Below are 16,030 nucleotides of genomic sequence, written 5' to 3' on the forward strand. Positions count from 1 at the left end.
TTTAAGGCCAGAAGGGACCATTAGATCATCTAGTCTGACCTCCTGTATAATTTCAAGATGGATAGTTCCCGTTAAAGAACTGTGCCTCTAAATGGTATAAAATACATCAGACTCCTACTACTACTGCTTTCAGAGTGCCCCAGACAAGATGAAGAGAGGTGGTAGGTAGATTTTTGGACAAGAAAGCAAGAGAAACAATATTTTCCTACTTTGGGGGGGAGGGTGGGAAGGGGACCACCTTTCAATTGACTTATAAAAAGCTTTATTTCAAGCCCTGCTGTTTAAATTAAAAGCTTCTGCCTCACACTTGTGAAGTCCAGCAACTAATGCAGAGAGCAAAGCTGAACTAATCAGATGCAGACTGAAGCAATCTCAGCAGGCAGACTGTACAAGTTGGTCAAACTAGTTTTGTGGAAAAAAATTCTGCCTGAAAGTTGCACAGCTGGCAAAACATTCAAGGAAATGAAAGCTATTCCTGAATAGAAATTGAGTTAATTGTCGTGCTGTTTCCTAAAGAATACATAACAGTCATGTCTCGCATGCATGGACACAATGTTATCAGACTAATGCTGCAACTATATGCACAATCAAACCTGAAAACATCTCAAAGTACAATTTGTACTTCATAATACCCCAATCCTTTTTGTGAAAAGGAGATCACAATCCAGTACATACTCCCTGTTAAGGTGTTTGTTAGGCAGCAAATACATTTGCACGGCCAACATTTTAAAGCGTAGGTGCCTAAAGATAGTAAGCCTGGTTTTCAAAGATGCCAAATACCCACCATTCCCACTGCAGTCACTCATGTTGTATGAGAAGATTATATCTATGAGGTTCTCTAAAACTGAGAATTTTGACAGCAGTCTTCATTCAGAAACAACACCATAAATTGGTATTATGGTATGTTCATTACAGAGTGACTGTACAGGATTTAAGCTCAAGAATAACCTCAGTTAACTATGGGGGAATATAATTTTATGAAGTTGCTTCACAAATCAGCAAGTTTTTAAATATGTAAGCTAATAAATTTTCTTTGGAAGGACTACAAGTTGATATATCTTCCCAGCTATGCTTTCTGTCGATTGATATCATAAGACATATTTTACTTAAAATTAGGATTGTCTGAAGCTCAGTGGATTTAATTATTTCTAATTATCCAGCTGTTGTCAGTATGTGGCCATTTTATGACAGTGGTATCTACTGTGTGGGTCAGGTTCAACTGTATATCTTTTCAAACACAGAATTAATGTACTATTGATGAAACCATTACTAGAACCAAATTAAAGTCTAGGCTGATGTATTGGTCTGCAGGGAGCTGTCAGACATGAAAGGAGTAATTAGTATTCATTACTTCATACTCTACAACATTCCAATTATTAATGAACTTCAACTGTTGGACTGCACCATATCTATCACAAACATCTTTCTAGTCTTTCTTTATTAGGAGGAAAAAACAAATGCCTGACAAAACTACTAAAAAACAGGATGCTGAAAACTTTGCTTGTTTGCTAGGGGAGGTCTGCATAGTTCCACTGCCGCAGGAGGTAAACATAGCACATCTTCCATGATTCATTGTGTGTAATGTCTTTGAAATGTTAACTGGATGACCTTTTATTCATTCCTGCAAAGAACACTTAAACACACTGATTACTAAATATTAAATTGACTAGTGTTTATATATATTGCTCCATCATGCTATGCGCAAGCCTTTGCTGAGTTACTGTATAATTATATTGCTGCGACCCCTGCCCTTTCCACCTCAACTCCTCCCTACTATTTTATAACCCTCTTTGTTACATCGTGTCTGAAATTAGATAGTAAAACTTTCAGGACCATGGGACTTGATTCTGATCACACCAGTTTTATACCAGCGTAACTAGGACTTAATAGAATTACTTGAGATTTACATTGGTGTATGTGCAAGCAGAATCAGTCCTTGTGTTATCTTATTTGTATCGTGAGGTACCTAGCAAACTTTTGTGGACTGAAAAATAGTAACGAATGATCATCATCTAACCAAGAATGCAGTGAGTAGAGATAGTTGGGGAAGAGTAGAGCAGTTGTTTGAGACTCTTTAGTTACTGCCTAAAATGTAATGAAAATTAAACATTTCAAGGGGGTAAGGTGCAGGGCGATGCTGTGTCTTGCATAAAATGGTGCTAGGCCTGAACAAGTGATGCGTTCAAGAAGCTGAACTTGTGTACACTCCATAGTTTTTATGTGCAACTTTGACAAATAAGGAGAAAATTTGGGTTACCTGCCAAAAAATGGGTGGTGGTGGTGGTTGTTTTTGGCAAACACAAATAGCAGTATTTTGCCTCCCACTAATTTCCTGGTGTGTGAGTAATCAAATCACTAATAAAACAAGCATATTTCACTTGGCCTCATCTGCTTGAGGGACATATGAAACTATGGTCCCTTCTGCCTGACTCTGGTGGCTATCCAGGAAGACCAAGTATCAGGGGGAAACAAACTTTTGCTATTTGTTTCACTCTCACAAAATTCAAAACCTTTGAAGAGATTTTTCACAGCCTGTAAAAATGAAAATTTGTATTTGACGAGAGATCATGTTGCCATATTTCAGCTGAAAAGATCGATCAACTGAAAAGATTTACTCCAAATTGATGTAACCAAAATTTCTCTCCAATGTAATTGCAGCAGTTGTTGATGTGCTATAAATTTATTTTAAAATCTTAATACTCATAAAATACTAATTGAAATTATTATGAAAAGTGCTGCAAAGCACTGGAGACTGAAATTTTCCATTCAGCCACAGGTACAGCATTTTCCCACCAATGTGCCTCTTCTCTGGCCATGGAAGGCCCATGTCTAGAGGTACAAGTGTGTATTAATTTCCACTGCCAGGAAGGGGCTATCAATTAGTTCCTGAGTCAAAGCCCATTGAAGTCAGTAGAAAGACTAATTGACTTCAATAGGTTTTAGATCTGGCTGCAACATTTTATTGTAAATAAAATTGCTATAGGACCCCTTCGTGTATCTATTCTGGTTTATTAAATCCTTATAATTTGTGAGTAATCATGAATAAATTTACTTTAAGTGTTGTATATTTAACTATAAAGAATTTAATAAACATTGGAGGCATTTAAAATAGAAAGTACTATTCTAAAAATAAAGCAAATTTTTGCTGGGGTTCAAAAAAATTTGTTTACCTTTCCCTAATTTTGCACGTCTCTGCACTTCCAGTTTCTAGCTAAGGCTAGAAAAACAAAGCATGAGAAAACCCACAAGAAAGTCTGGTCATAATATTTCCACACAGGTTTTGAAGATTGGGATGGCATTGGTGGTTTTACATTCTGATGTGCATATGAACTTTTGGGTGCTTATCTAACCACATCCAGATGCCCGATTATTTGATATTTACTCATCACCAGGTTTAAGTCATCACCTTGCTTAAAAAAACAAAACAAAAATGCTGCATAGAAAGTTATGATGAGAAGGTAAGAAAAAGAAAAATATATAGTGACCTTGGCAGCAACTCCCAGGCAAAAATCCTGATTGCTCAAGAATACTTACTTCCCTTTTTTAATTGTGTTTCTTCCAAGTAAGGGATCAAGTACTGGGTCTACCGTTTCAGTCAAGTTTTCAATTAGGATGGTGTCTCCACAGGCCAACGCTCTTTCAATGGTCTTCAAAAGCCTTAACACAAAAACCATATCCTACCTATTAGATGATGTGCTAGTTATGGAGCAATATATTTCTGCTTTAGATTATACAAATGAGAAATATTTGTACAAGAGCTCTATCAAAACCTGCTGTATTGCACTCAAAAAGATATTTTCCAGTGGTTAATAATTCTGTGCATTTGAGGCAAAAGTCTTTGCTCCTTATTACTGCTTATGTAGTAACAAACATAAGTTAGGCTTTGTACAAGGACAAGGTCCTACCCTGAAGAACTATTGATGTGAACATTTACATTGAAAATTCACAATGAATTCAAATTCACATGCAGGTGATGTTTGCTCTCAAGTGATTTGTTCTGTGTTTGCACAGTGCCTATTACAATGGGGTTTTGATTCATGATTGGGGCTCCAAGGCATTACCACAAGACAAATAAATAGCAGTAATTCAAATAAATAATCATAATAATATGGGCCAAACTATATCATTTTAGGCATAAAGAGGCTGCAGGGAAGACATGGAGAAGAGGTCACAAAGGGGACAATTATTTGTATAGCCTGGGAAAGCAAAAGGAGAAAGGGTTGAGTGGGAAAAGTATAAAAAAATGAGTTCAGGGAGGCAGACAGGACCTAAATTGTTCAAAGCTTTTAAAAATGAGGCATTATTGAGACCATGTGCTGTACTGTGCTATGTAACTATCTGTTGTACCTGAATTTCAATAAAATAAACTAACCTAGCCTCTTCTAGTACGATAGTCTTTAAAAGGTTTTGAAAGTTATTAAAGAGATGTGGTAGTTTTCAAAGATATTTTACTGCAGCAGATAAAATAACATTCAGTTCAAAACTGACCACAAGCCCCTCAATAAATCAAAGTCAGCATGACAGGAGATAAAAACAGACCCATTCCACAGAACCTAAACTTAATTCCATTCAAACTTAGCTACCAGAATTCAAAACACTTTAGATAATGTTACTGAATGCAGTTTTCTGTGTACTACCACTAGACTGAGTCTAGGGTGACCAGACGTCCCGATTTTATCGGGACTGTCCCGATATTTATTTGTTTGTCCCGCATCCCAACCGATGTTTGGTCGGGACGCAAATTGTCCCTATATTTTGCACTCCGGCGCACAGGCGGAGGGGGCTCAGGCCCCCCCAACTCAGTCCCGGCCGCACCCCGACTCCGCCTACTCCCTGCCCAATTGGATCCCTCCCCAAATCCCCGCTCTGGCCCCGCCTCTTCCCCAAGCACGCCACATTTCTCCTCCTCCCCCCTCCCTCTCAGGATTGCACAAATCAGCTGTACGGCAGCGCAAGCGCTGGGAGGGAGGGGGAGAAGCAGAACATGGCAGCCCGCTCAGAGGAGGCGGAGGTGAGCTAGTACGGTGGGTGCTCAGCTCCTACTAATTTTTCCTATGCTCCGGCTCTTTTTTTTTTTTGCTCCGCTGCTGGCCCCCCTCCCGTCCCGATATTTCATGTCTCTCATCTGGTCACCCTAATTGAGGCTCTCATTCTGCATTAGGTACATATATGCCATTATCCTATATACTAAACTGTACTATATAAAATGTCCAGTAATCAGGAAACTAAACAAAGCCTTTGCTTTTAGCATCCTATTTATGGGAAAACCAATTTGCCCTCACGTACAATGCACCTCCAACATTAACTTTATTCTCTCTTTAGCACTTGAAAACAGTACAGCAGAAAGTGTCTTTTTCAAGCAGAGCTTTTAAAATGGGAAATGCTACCATGGATAAATAAGCAGCAGTATTATAATATTTCAAATCTACAAGTAAATACAACACAACAAACACCAAGTCTTTGTAAAAATTAGGGGAAATTTATAGCAGTAAATACGAGAGCTAATTCTTCAGTGCGCACACATACCCTTTCTGTCCGAGACATATGACTTTAAGGTCAGTTCCATATTTATTCTTTATCCATTTAATTCCCTGTTGCTGGGGATCTATCATCAGAGGCCAACGCTCACAGTGTGTTAGAATAGTGGCATTTTCTGTTGACATTCTATCACCGGGCAGTCCTTCGTTATTCCATGCTGCAATCGTAGCATCATCACTCAACATGGCAATCAGGTCCAGGCCTTCAGTTATTGGAATAGGAACCTTTGAATCAGAATGAAATATAATAATCCAGCAAGACTGTAAAGTAGCAAGGCAAGACTCAGTGTGATGTACAAAATAATAGGAGCCAATGTAATTAGAGATTTATTATATATAAAAGAAAGTAAGACTCCTGTGGCCTATCAGATGCCAAAAGAAACAGGATATATAATGCAAAGCAGATAATCCTATAATTTACAATGGTACTTTTTAAATGATTTTTTTTTTCATTTAAGAAACTTCATAAATATTTTCTTTAGGATTTATTAAATCAAGTAAACAGCATATGTGTATATAGTTTGCAGTGTATATAGCTTTTAACACTTAAAGAGGAGGACAAATTCAGTGCTCATGAATGGCATTGAATTGGTAATTCTGGAGAATAAAGCTCATTATGTACAGAAAAGGTACACAATATGGGTAGCAGCATAACAGGCTTCTTGCACCACTTTGCTAATGTGCTTCAGCTATGGGATAAAGAGGTCACCTACATAAATCACAGGACAGGGCAATCTCCATTGCTATTGCTTCTCTGCAAAGACAGCCAATAAGCTCACTAATTGGAGCCATCTGACCAGGAACTGCACTGCCACCTCCAACTCATTTCACACAAGCCAAATAGCCATCAGATAGTCATACTTACTCTAAGTGTTATCATGCTTCTGTGTGCTTTAAAAGAAATGAAAATATTATATCATGAAGCATGAAGGTAGGAGGATGGGGATGCACACGCAAGACAGGAAGAATTAAAAAAAAAAAGCAAGTGTTTTAAGGAAATCTCCAAATAGACAGTATACTCTATGGGTCTGAGGACTGATAATGGGATACAGAACTTTCCTCTCTAAGAGAGAAATATTGGCCTCATGGAAGTCAATGGAATAATTCCCACTGATTCCAACAGTATCAGAATTTCACCCTAGGTTTTTATTTCTGGCAAATAGCAGCTGGAATTGAATTCCAAAACTTAACACTTTTTGGGGGGAGGGAGACAGATTATTCCTCCCCACCCAACACACACACGTCTAAGTATTGAATTAATGTTTACAGGAAATGATGTTTTATGGTTAACCAGATTGGCAAAATCTGTAGCACTAAAAGGAATGTACCATATCATAGAAAATATAGAAATGTAGGATTGGAAGGGATCTTGAGAGTTCATCTACTCCAGTTCCCTGCACTGAGGCAAGACAAAGGGCTGGTCCACACTAACCCCCCACTTCGAACTAAGATACGCAACTTCAGCTATGTGAATAACGTAGCTGAAGTCAAAGTATCTTAGTTCGAACTTACCGCGGGTCCACACGCGGCAGGCAGGCTCCCCCGTCGACTCCGCGTACTCCTCTCACGGAGCAGGAGTACCAGCGTCGACGGCGAGCACTTCCGGGATTGATCCCAGAAGATCGATTGCTTACTGCCGGACCCGGAGGTAAGTATAGACGTACCCTAAGTGTTTTTTAAGCCATCCCTGCCAGATGCCTATTTATACTGTTCTTAAAAACCTCCAGTGATGGAGATTCCACAACTTCCCTAAGTAATTAGTTCCAGTGCTCAACTACCCTTACAGTTAGAGAGTTTTTCCTAATGTCTAATCTAAATCTCCCTTGCTGCAATTTAAACCCATTACTTCTTGTCCTGTCCTCAGTGGCTAAGGAGAACAATTTATCACCCGCCTTTATATAACAACCTTTCACATACTTGAAGACTGTTATGTCCCCCTTCAATCTTCTCTTCTCCAGACTAAACAAACCCATTTTTTTTCAATCTTTCCTTCATAGGTCATGTTTTCTTGACCTTTAATCATTTTTGTTGCTCTCCTCTGGACTTTCTCCAATCTGTACACATCTTCCCCAGAACTGGACACAGTACCCCAGTTGAGGCCTTATAAGTTCTGAGTAGAGTAGATGTAGGTTTCATTTTTAGAAGGTACACACTATACATTTTTAAAGTAATTTATTTTGAAAACGTTTCAGATTAGTTTTACAGCTATATCAGAAAATGAATGATTGTTTGGTTATTTCATTTACCAAAAGTAATTGAAACAGATATTTATGAAGTCATTGGGAGGTGAACTATCTCCAATTCAACAGGTTCATCATTAATATTTGGAGGATTTTCTTGCCATACTGTATTAGGAGGAGAACATCACCAGACAAACATTTAAATTTTTTTGTTTAACTAAAACAATAACGTTATGTATGCTCGATTTTTTTCTTCAGCAGCAAACATATAATATTTTAACAAAACAAGCATATGAATTTTTGAATTTAGTTAAACATTCAAGTTTTTTAAAATCAGGTTTGTTTTTGTTAAAATTGTTTTTAACTAAAATAGTTAAATGAAATATTTAAAAAAAATTAAATTGATTGTGTCAGCCAGGTCAACATGAAAAACTTAAAATATTGGCTTCTGGAGCTAACTCAGTCATCTTCACCGTCATTTTCCTGTTTGCTCATAATCTGGAAAAGAAACACAAGCTCTCCTGCTTTTTCAGGTCCCAAACAATTTCTCAATTTGGAATGAATTAGTCCACAGGAAGAAAATATTCTTTCTACACCAGCAGAAGAAGCTACTGCTGTTAAAAGTGAGATTATCACTTCAACAGTCTCTGAATCCAAGTGCTGAAGTGACTTCCACCAGTTTCCTGGTATGACTTTCTTTAAAACATCATCAGCGAATATATATTTCTTGAATGGTTCACCCTTAGCTCTGAAGTTTATTACAGTTAGCATTATGGAAGGATGATTGCTGGATGCACTTTATCAAAAAAATAAAAATAAAAAAATCTGATTTTTTTTATTTTATTTTTTTAAAAAATCATTGATTTTTATCCACCTTGACTGAGATTCAGTTTATGATCCACTGTAACCCCTAAATCCTTTCCTGCAGTACTCCTTCGTAGACAGTCATTTCCCATTTTTTATTTGCGCAATTGATTATTCCTTCCTAAGTGTAGTACTTTGCATTTCTCCTTATTGAATTTCAACCTATTTATTTCAAACCATTTCTCCAGTTTGTCAAGATTATTTTGAACTCTAATCCTGCCCTCCAAAGAGGTTGCAATCCCTCCCATCTTAGTATCATCCATAAACTTTATAAGTATACTCTCTATGCCATTATTCAAATCATTGTTGAAAACTCTGAATAGAACCAGACCCAGGACAGATCCCTGCAGTACCCCCACTTGATCTGCCCTTCCAACTTGACTGTGAACCATTGATAACTACTCTCCAAGTACAGTTTTCCAACCTGTTGTGCATCCATCTTATGGTAGGGTTGTCTAGGTTGTATTTCCCTACTTTGTTTATGAGAAGGTCATGTCAGACAGTATCAAAAACCTTACTAAAGTCAAGATATATCACATCTGCTGCTTCCCCATGTCCACAAGGTTTGTTACCCTGTCAAAGAAGGATATTAGGTTGGTTTAACATGATTTGTTCTTGATAAATACATGTTGACTGTTACTTATCACTTTATTAAATTCTAAGTGCTTACAAATTGATTATTTGGTTACTTGCTCCATTGTCTTTCTGGGTACCAAAGTTAAACAGACTATAATTCCCTAGGTTATTCTTATTCCCCAATTTAGATTAGATTAGATAATCTCCAGTTTAGTTACTGTGGCAACAATTTTGTTGTTGGGTAAGAACTATTACTGAACTATGGCAAAGGATGTATTTCTTTAACATTGCTTAAACCCTGATTCTAATCACACAGCCATCAATTTTGCAAAGTAAAACGTGACAAATAGTATAGTCAGTTTCAAGAAATGAAATAAATTTGTTTGGAAGCAGACATAGCATTGTGCTGGTGATGATGGTGTGTTTTTACAAAGCAAGGTATTATTTTAATATGTAACTTTATCTAATGTCCCAAACCTGCACAAAACTAAGAGACTGCATCACTGTATCTTCTACTTTTCATAAAGAAGAGCTTTTAGCTAGCACCTGTGTTTTTAAAACAACTCATTAACCATATTTCTCTCTCTCCATGGGGAACACATCTGAAATTGCCACTCAGTAAAAGAGCTGATTTGACTAGCAATACCACTATTTAAAGAGTGTATTAGAGAAATTATTATTATTAATTTAAGGTAGAGATCACAATATGCTAAGAGTTAAGGGTAGTCTCTTCTCCTAGGAGCACACAGTCTAAAGACAAAGAAGTACGGAGAGTCAGGGGGCAAGGAATAACAATAGGTAATTTACATACAAGTCACCTAGAGGCTGCAAGGCAGAAATGGGTCCTGCAGAAAAGATCAGGAAGGTCATATTGGTCACAGAGGTGATTGTGTGAGAATCTGACAAACAGGTGGATGAGGGAAGAAGGATGGTCCAGTCGAAACACCGCTGGATGTGGTGGACTCAGGAGACCTGGATTAAATTCACAGCTTAGCCACATACTTCTGGTGTGGCCTTGGGCACATCAGTTAACCTACCCTTTTGCGTCAGCTCCATATTTGAAAATAGGGATGATAATACTTTCTTTCTTCCCAGGGGTATTTTGAGGATAAAATCCAGTAATAATTGGGAGGTGCTGACAAGGCCGGCTCCAGGCACCAGTGAACGAAGCAGGTGCTTGGGGCAGCCAATGGGAAGAGGCAGCACGTCCAGGTCTTCGGCGGCAATTCGGCGGCGGGTCTCTCAGTCCCTCTCGGAGTGAAGGACCCGCCGCCGAATTGCCGCTGAGGAATGAAGCGCCGCGGTCAAACACATTTTTTTTTTCTTCGCCGCTTGGAGTGGCAAAAAAGCCTGAGCCAGCCCTGGGTGCTGAAATGTTACAGTGATGAGGACTGTAAGGGTAGATTAAGAAACACACAGAGGCTGGGAACATTCACTCACAGAGCAGAGGAGCTGAGGGGGCAACACAAAACTTCATAAGGGAGTATAAGCAGGGAAGGGCAGAGTGACAGAGTTTTGAAATTGGTGATAAGAAGCTTAAATTTGATATATTGGATGGAAAGCCAGTAGAGGGAGTCAAAGAAGTTACATGGTACATGTTATCATGTTACAGTGTTACATGATAAAATCAACAGGCAAGAGAAATTAGTTTAGTGGCTGCATTTTGAATTGATTGGTGTGTTCAGGAGGTCAGAGAGGAGGATGCTGCAATAATCAATATAATGAAAGCCATTTCAAAATTCTTCTGGAACCTGAAAGTTAAATGGAATTTTATCCTTACACATCCCCATCAGTAATGACAGCTATTGCACTGGATTAGCAGAGGATATAATTTGGCCTACAGAATGAAGATGTGTAAAAGGGAAAGAAACTCACTTGGCATTCAGACCCCAAGTAGAGTTTGCAAGCCTTACTGTTAGAGAAAACAATATTTTACTTGTACTCTGAGAAAATCTGATACAAAGCCATAGAAAGACAAACACTGAGCTCTACAAAGACATTTCATAGTCAACTTTTAAGAGCAGAACTGTACTTTTACATTCTGAACTACAGAGAAGCTAATGGACCTGAGCTTCCATTATGGGCCACCATTTTGTACAATAAGTTTTACCTTTTGTGATTTAAGGAAAGGAATCCACATATGTTCCACCAGTTCCTGACGATATTGTTTTGTAAAAGATCCAACATAGGACACAAAAGCCGCTGTTAACAGGACATCACCACACAGTGTCTTTTCTTGAGTTTCAAAATGTTTAATAGACTGGCTCCAACGAATTTTTTCAGCCTAAAATACAAAATTATAACATTTCATGGACAGATATATTGACTACCTCATTAAACTCAGAGTTGGCAGAAGAGTTAACCTCAAAATAACTTAAAAATGTATTGAACAACAATAATTTGGTGTAAGGAAATGCACAATATCAGTGATAGATGTGTGACATTGCACTCCATATGATTTTATGAAAATATGCTAATGAGTGAGAATATAATGTAACTGGAATATGCTTCATGCAAAAGGTCTCTTGTAAGGTATCATTACAAAGCTGTCTGGGTGCTGGAGACAGGAGCACTTCTTAAGCTGTTTTCAGTTAAGCCTGCAGCTTTGGGGTGCGTGGTTCAGACCCTGGATTTGTGTTGGAGCAGACTAGCATGTCTGGCTCAACAAGGCAGGGTTCTGGAGGCCCAAACTGGCAGAGAAAATGAGCTCAGAGGTAGTCTCAGCACATCAGGTGACAGTCCCAAGGGGGTTTCTGTGATCAAACCCGTCACAGAATGAACTTAAAAGATTTAGAGGTTTGGTTCAAATAACGATGCATATTTTTTGTTTTCAATTTTGTTGTAGCCGTGTTGATCCCAGGATACTGAAAAGACAAGGTGGGTGAGGTAATATCTTTTATTAGATCAATTTCTCTTGGTGGAGGGGACAAGCTTTTGAGTTTCACAGAGCTCTTCCTCATGTCTGGAGAAGGTAACCAGAATATCACAGCTAAATACAAGGTGGGACAGATTGTTAAGCATAAAAGGTTCACATGTTCTAAGATACCACTTATAAATGAAGTGGGCACTTAACATCTCTCCAGTCATAGGATGAAAGAGGATTAATAGACAGCAAAGTGTGTTACAAATTGTTGTAATGACCCATAAAACCAGGGTCTCTGTTATGTCCATGGTTTTTAGTGTTTAGCAGAGTTATGAATTTAAGTTCTCAGGCACATCTTTTGAAGGTGTTGCAGAGGTTTCCTTTCAGGAAAAGGACTGAAAAGTCAAATATGGAATGATTGTTTTGTGAACAGTATTCACTCACAGGCCATAGGGTGCTTTTGTCTTTTATCATTTTTGGTGAGAATGAATTCAAGAGAAAAGGGTTGTCTGGTTTCACCCACATAGTTGTTATTGGGGCTTTTGATGCACTAGATGAGGTACAGCACATGCTGTGATAGGCATGTATAGGACCCATGGATCTTGAAAGGTGTGTTATGGGAGATGATATAGCAGTTCAGATATGGCTGCAGGTTTTGTATTTGTTGTTCTGGAAGGGTCTGGTGCTGTTTTGGGTTTGTGTGTCCTGGTCTGAGGGGAGCTTGCTTCTGATAATGAGTTTGGCAAGATTGGTGGGTTGTGTTTGAAGGCCAGAAGAGGAGGCTTGGAAAAGTTCTTTTTCAGTATGTGGTCCCCATTGAATATGGATTGTATTTGATGGATGATATCCCATATGCTTTGAGTGGTAGATGACAACTCGGGGTGTGTGGATAGTGGTTTGTTGCTTTTTTTAAAACTGTGTTGAAGCAGTTTCTCTCAAGGTATTTGGGTGGCCCATTCCATGATGCAATCTACTTTTGTGGTGGAGTGTCCTTGTCTGGTGAAGGCAGTTTTAAGAATGTTAACATGTGTATCCTGAAATTTTCTTTGGAGCATATTCTGTGACATCTGTGACCCTGGCTGTAGATAACAGATTTCTTGATGGAATGGCTACTGTAGAGAGAAGCTTGATGATCCATGGGATTCTTGTTTATAGCTGCCTGTTGAGTTCTATTTTTGAAATGGATTGTGGTGTCCAGGAAGATGACAGTCAGGGAATGCTCTAGAGAGAATTTGATGGATGGGTGGTGGTTGTTGAAGTTGTGGTGGAAATCTATGAGGGAATTTAGGCCATCTGTCCAGAGGATGAAAATATCATCAATGTATCTCAGGTATACCATATATTTCATATTGCATTTTAAAAAAAATTCTTCCTTGAGGTGACCCATAAAGAGGCTGGCGTATTAGAGAACTATCCTGGTACTCTTTGCTGTTCCCATGTTTGAGCAAAGCATTTGTTGTTAAACGTAGAGTTATTGTAGGTGATGATGAAATGGATGAGTTTGGTGATGTGTTTGGGATGGATATTGGAGTGTTATCCATTGTCCCACACATAACCCTCTCAACTCACACCTGGTACGGAGGAGAAGGGCCCTGAGGTGTTCCTGGGGCAGTCCCAGTCCTTGTGCTGTGTCAGGGTTGTGTGCAGCCTCACCACTGAGTCTGTGTCTGGGGTGGGGGGAGGTGATCTCCCACCTTTGGGCAGCCAGTGGCCTGTGCTCCCCAATGCCACACTGGAGCCTCCACATTTATTTGCAGAAATAAAATTTGCAGAATTTTAAAATATTGTGCACAGAATGCCCTCAGGAGTAACAACATGCATCCCAATTATCCACAAAGATAACTGACGTATCTTTACCCCAACCACAATTCTTAATTGTGTGAGCATTTTAAGCCTCATGGTGTGAACTCATGAAATGTAACTTGATACGTGTGATGGTGCTTAATTCTAAATGTGTTCTCATGCATAAGAGATGTCCATCAAATGGTGAGAATAAGGACTGTTTTTGTTTAAAGCACTAACAATTACTTCTGTAATCAAGCACCTTCATTTTGAAGTATTTTAGATATCCAGTACTTTTTATAGACCCTATTAGATTCTTCCTTAAATCATTAACTTAAGTCAACCAGACCATAAATCTATTAATGTACAAGAGGGCTTTTAGATTTATCCATTCTCCTTCCTTGTTGTCACTGGTTGGTAAGTCATAAACAAAGTGCACCCACCTCATTTTCCAAAATAGCTTCGAAATTTGAAGATTTACTAAACATAGAATGATAGTCTATTTAAATCTTCAGTAATTTTACCATACTACCCAAGAACCATAAATCACTAGTGACATTGGATAACAAGGGTTTAAGAGTTGGAACATGGAGTGTAATAAATTTCCAGACAGTTAAAAATCACTATAATTTTATTCTAATGTATTATAGATTGCCTGTAATGTCATCCTGGCCAGGGTGACCCATTTCTAATTTTGAACAGCTGTTCAGCTCGGGAGTTAGTTAATGATTAAATATAAATTGCCTGATTTATTAGTCTGAATGGCTGAGCTTCCAGGTCAATGCTATATAGACAAAATCATCAGTCTTGATGCATTTCAGAAGTTAACTGTCTCCTGTTCTAGTCAAAAAGAATTTATTCTCAGAGGAAAAGATGACATTTTGAATGAATCCTTGAAAATATTTTTTCTTATCTTACACAATACTACCACTAAAGAAGACTCTCTGTCTTTGTAAATAATTTTCTTCACATTTGAAATAAACCCTTAAAACCAAGTCTTAGTGATTACTACCAGGCATAGACCCATTGAGAACTCAGTGGGATTACACATGGTAGAAAGTTCTTGCAACATCTGGCTAATGTTGAGAATTTGAGGTTTGTCTTGCTCCAACTAAAACTGTTCATTCCCAGCTAATAAGAAAATACACCAGTGATTTCACTGTGCTGTAACAAACAGAATCATTTTTTTCTTCTTTAAGTGTTTGACAACATGCAAGTTGAAATTAACTAGATGACAAAAACTGGTTTGTTTTAATCACATCAGATGGTTTCAGTAAATTAAACTCTCTCATTCTGCTTTTCAAACTGACCTAATCTCCTTGATTGCAGTCTTCACTGCCTGACTGCAGAAATACAGTGTTTTGTAGCCTTGTTGGTCCCAGGATACTAGAGAGACAAGGTGCGTGAGGTAATATCTTTTATTGGACCAACTTCTATTGGTAAGAGAGACATGCTTTCAAGCTTACACAGCGCTCTTCTTCAGGTGACCTTGAAAGTTTGTCTCTCTCACCAATAGAAGTTGGTCCTATAAAAGATATTACCTCATCCACCTTATGGTGGCAGAAATGGAGGCATTCCTTGGAAAAGAAGAGCGTTGTGTTCTTGCAGAATACATAAACAAGGACTTTATGAAATCTAACTGAAATAAGACTGTCAAGCGATTAAAATATTAATTGTGATTAAACGTGATTAAAAAAATTAATCACGATTAATCGTGTGATTAATCACATTGTTAAACGATAATAGAATACCATTTATTTTAAAAAAAATTGGATGTTTTCTACATTTTCAAATATATTGATTTCAATTACAACACAGAATACAAAGGTTTCAGAGTAGCAGCCGTGTTAGTCTGTATCCGCAAAAAGAACAGGAGTACTTGTGGCACCTTAGAGACTAACAAATTTATTCTTCTAGTAAGCAGTAGCCCACGAAAGCTTATGCTCTAATAAATTTGTTAGTCTCTAAGGTGCCACAAGTACTCCTGTTCTTTTTACAGAATACAAAGTGTACAGTGCTCACTTTATATTTATTTTTAGATTACAAATATTTGCACTGTAAAAAAAAGAAATAGTATTTTTCAATTCACCTAATACAAGTACTGCAGTGCAATCTCTTTATCATGAAAGTTGAACTTACAAATGTAGAATTATGTACCAAAAAACCTGCATTCAAAAATAAAACAATGTAAAATTTTAGAGCCTGTAAGTCCACTCAGTCCTACTTCT

At 38.0% G+C, this 16,030-nt stretch overlaps 1 protein-coding gene across 2 annotated transcripts in view; it reads right to left on the bottom strand.

The window, feature by feature from the left end:
• The window catches only part of LOC128832660 (dynein axonemal heavy chain 11-like), a 161,042-nt gene that overhangs the window by 45,475 nt on the left and 99,537 nt on the right, over positions 1–16,030 (bottom strand). For both annotated transcript variants that reach the window (XM_054020209.1, XM_054020210.1), the window contains 3 exons: positions 11,268–11,441; positions 5,527–5,762; positions 3,535–3,657 (listed from right to left, as the gene is read on the bottom strand). In XM_054020209.1, the coding sequence (XP_053876184.1) occupies positions 3,535–3,657; positions 5,527–5,762; positions 11,268–11,441 (533 nt within the window). The remainder of the gene's footprint in view (positions 1–3,534; positions 3,658–5,526; positions 5,763–11,267; positions 11,442–16,030) is intronic.

Source organism: Malaclemys terrapin, chromosome 2, assembly GCF_027887155.1.
Source record: "Malaclemys terrapin pileata isolate rMalTer1 chromosome 2, rMalTer1.hap1, whole genome shotgun sequence".
Classification (NCBI taxonomy): Eukaryota; Metazoa; Chordata; order Testudines; family Emydidae; genus Malaclemys; species Malaclemys terrapin.